Source organism: Lucilia cuprina, chromosome 6 (genome assembly GCF_022045245.1).
Source record: "Lucilia cuprina isolate Lc7/37 chromosome 6, ASM2204524v1, whole genome shotgun sequence".
Classification (NCBI taxonomy): domain Eukaryota; kingdom Metazoa; phylum Arthropoda; class Insecta; order Diptera; family Calliphoridae; genus Lucilia; species Lucilia cuprina.
Window position 1 is genome coordinate 3931894 of NC_060954.1, and position 3154 is coordinate 3935047.

General features: G+C 29.8%; 1 protein-coding gene across 1 annotated transcript; it reads left to right on the forward strand.

Annotated features, from left to right (window-relative positions):
- Nucleotides 1-1172: 1172 nt before the first annotated feature.
- LOC111683875 (venom serine protease 34) lies at nucleotides 1173-2734 on the forward strand. The gene is made up of 5 exons (XM_046955738.1): nucleotides 1173-1306; nucleotides 1733-1950; nucleotides 2011-2332; nucleotides 2403-2501; nucleotides 2565-2734. Exons 1-5 carry the CDS (start codon nucleotides 1267-1269, stop codon nucleotides 2732-2734), a joined length of 849 nt encoding a protein of 282 aa, XP_046811694.1. The 5' UTR covers nucleotides 1173-1266.
- Nucleotides 2735-3154: the final 420 nt, after the last annotated feature.

Genomic DNA, 3154 nt, shown 5'->3' on the forward strand with positions numbered 1-3154 from the left:
GTTCTAGTTCTGTTCTAGTTCTGTTCTAGTTCTGTTCTAGTTCTGTTCTAGTTCTGTTCTAGCTCTGTTCTAGCTCTGTTCTAGCTCTGTTCTAGTTCTGTTCTAGTTTCGTTCTAGTTCTGTTCTAGTTCTGTTCTATTCTAGTTCTTGTTCTATTCAAGTTTTGTTGTAGTCCTATTCTAGTTCTATTTTAATTGTAGATCGACTTTCGCTGTAATTTTAACTACCCTTCCGAAAAAAACCCCATTATAAATAATAATAAAAACATTTAGCAGTTTTTTCCATCACATTTTCCTTCAATTCTTCACTATCAATGTTCAAGTTCAAAAACACCGTTATAAAATATACAAAATAAAATTGTGTAAAAGTTTTGTCACCTGTTTTTTTTTTCGATATAGCAAAATGGAAAGTGAATTTTATCATTTATTATTTGATCTAAAAAAATAACGATCTTCAGAGTAGGTTAGAGCGTTTGTAACACATTAATGAATAATATGTTTAAAAGGGTTTATTCAAGTTACATGTTACTAAAGAGTATTATAAATTCGTTGTCAGTTAACATATGTTAGCCTTTTTTGAAGCCCCCATGATCTAGACATTTTTTTTATAAAAACAAAATATGTTGTTATTGTTGTCAATAATGTTGGGTTGACGTATGATAATGATTACGATGGTGTGAAGTAATAATTCTGTAAGTATTTGCACAATTGTTGCATATAAATACAAACGGGAATTAATTAAAAAAAAAGAAAAATAATTTATTTACTTTAACAGTTATTTAAATATAAATATAACAAATACAAAGCATTCTATAATAATAAACATTTGATTAAACATCACTTTTAATACCAGCAATAAGACACGATCCATTTGCCATAACAAAAACCATAAAAAATTTAAAAAAAGTGACATTTTAATATTTAAGGAAATCGTTAAATAATTAAAATAAATGAGATTTTTTCAATATTTATTTGTAAAGATTTGAAAAGTCTTGATCTTATTATATTACGCGTGTTGCCTATTTGGTTTTTATCTTAAATTCGTGGTGAATAATAAATCATTTAGTATGTTTATTAGCCCTAAAGTAAATTGTTTTTGTCATAATTAAAATATCAAATCTAATATTTGTCTTGCGACAACAAATAAGAACAATAACAATTATACATACATATATAGTCTAGTCTTAATTAGTACAAGTGTCTTTTTTTGAAAAACAGTATTAAAATTGAAACATTTTAGCAGAAATTTTTATTGTCATTTAGTAAAATGTTGTCGAATGATCCGATAGTAACGCGGATTTTAAAAGGTAATTATTAAAGAGATTACGAGGAAAATTAGAAACGAAACAGCAGTGAAAAGAAATTTAATGGAAATTTAAGAAAAAAGTAACAAATAAAATTTTTCTAAAATCTTAAAAAAATTTTCGGAAAGATGTGTCAAATTAAATAACAAAAGTGACAAATATAAAAAGAAATATATTTGCTTTTATTATATAAAGTAATTTTGAGTGTTTTGGAAAGTGTGGTGAATATTTTTAAAATTCACCTTTTTTAAAAAAACTCATCTCACTTTAAAAAAACTTTATTTTATAACTAAAATAATTAAAATATGCACTTCAATAAATAAAAAGAAAAAATTAGTGATTTTCAAAGTGTGGTGAATATTTTCGAAATTCACCTTTATTCAACAACTAGTTTAAAACGACTTAAACGCTTTATCGCCTTCCTTTTAGCATTCTGCTTTCTATTCGCTTTTGCCTATCTCGTCTTAAGCACAGAAGCTGCTTTATTCGATGGCTGTGATCATACTTATAATATAGCTGGTGGCTATTCATATCTAGAATCACCCTACTATCCAAATTCATATCCTAAAGGTTCATCTTGTCGTTATAAGTTTGTGGCTCCCCTGGACTATGATATAGTAGTTAATTGTACCATAAACATAGCTAAAGTAAAGTTAAAACTTTAATTAAAATTGCACGATATTTTAAGAAAAATTATCTCTCTAAAGGGTTCCAGCGGTTGCACTACCGAGTATTTTTATTTGGCACGCGATGGCGATGTTCTACTACGAGGCTCTGAGAAATTCTGTGGTGCTGGTACATTTATACGTAGATCTGTTTTTCGTTCAGTAGTTTTGGCTTACGAGTCCGGTGGTGGTACTGGTAATTTCCGTTGTTCATTGTATGCTGCCCCACAACCCTGTGACTGTGGCTGGTCGGTAAATACGAAAATTGTTAATGGTCAACAGACATCCACAAATGAATTTCCCTCTATGGTGGCTCTTAAGGATAGAACCACAAATCAGGCTTCCTATTGCGGAGGAGCTATAGGTTAGAGTCCGAAACATTGTTAATATATCTCTCCTTTTATTTGTTTATATATGTATCTCTTTACTCTCAGTATCTCATAGATATGTATTAACGGCCGCTCATTGTGCTCGTGTTCAAACTAATCCGGCCAATATATTGATCCGAGCTGGACGTCAAAATCTGTTAGCTAGTAAGTTTTATTTTACGTTAAAATATTTTTAGCTTATTATTGAACTATTTTGTGTAACAATAGATCCAGATACCATGTATGCAGCTGATTATTATGTTAGTCAAATTATTGTACATGGCTCTTACACAGCTAATCCGGTAAATAACGATATTGCTCTACTTGTAACAACAACAAATATTGAATGGTCTAGAGGTGTTGGTCCGATTTGTTTACCCTCAGATGCAAATGCGTAAGTTTCGTTAGGCTATACACCAACCTAAGGACTTAACAGTAGATTATAAACTACACTGTAGACTAGTCTATAGACTGGACTATATACTAAACTATAGACTAGACTATAAACTAGACTATGGACTAGACTATAGACTATACTATAGACTAGACTATAGACTAGACTATAGACTAGACTATAGACTAGACTATAGACTAGACTATAGACTATCCTATAGGTTAGACTATAGACTATAGACTAGACTATAGACTATAGACTAGACTATAGACTAGACTATAGACCAGACTATAGGTTATACTATAGAATATACTACAGACTAGACTATAGAATAGACTATTGACTAGACTATAGACTAGACTATAGACTAGACTATAGACTAGACTATAGACTAGACTATAGACTAGACTATAGACTAGACTAT

Bases quoted from the DNA above. Each gene is read 5' to 3' on its own strand.
- LOC111683875 (XM_046955738.1), top strand. From the start codon at position 1,267: ATGTTGTCGAATGATCCGATAGTAACGCGGATTTTAAAAG. The intron at 1,307-1,732 runs GTAATTATTAAA...CCTTCCTTTTAG, and splicing joins AGTAACGCGGATTTTAAAAG to CATTCTGCTTTCTATTCGCT. The intron at 2,333-2,402 runs GTTAGAGTCCGA...CTTTACTCTCAG, and splicing joins CTATTGCGGAGGAGCTATAG to TATCTCATAGATATGTATTA.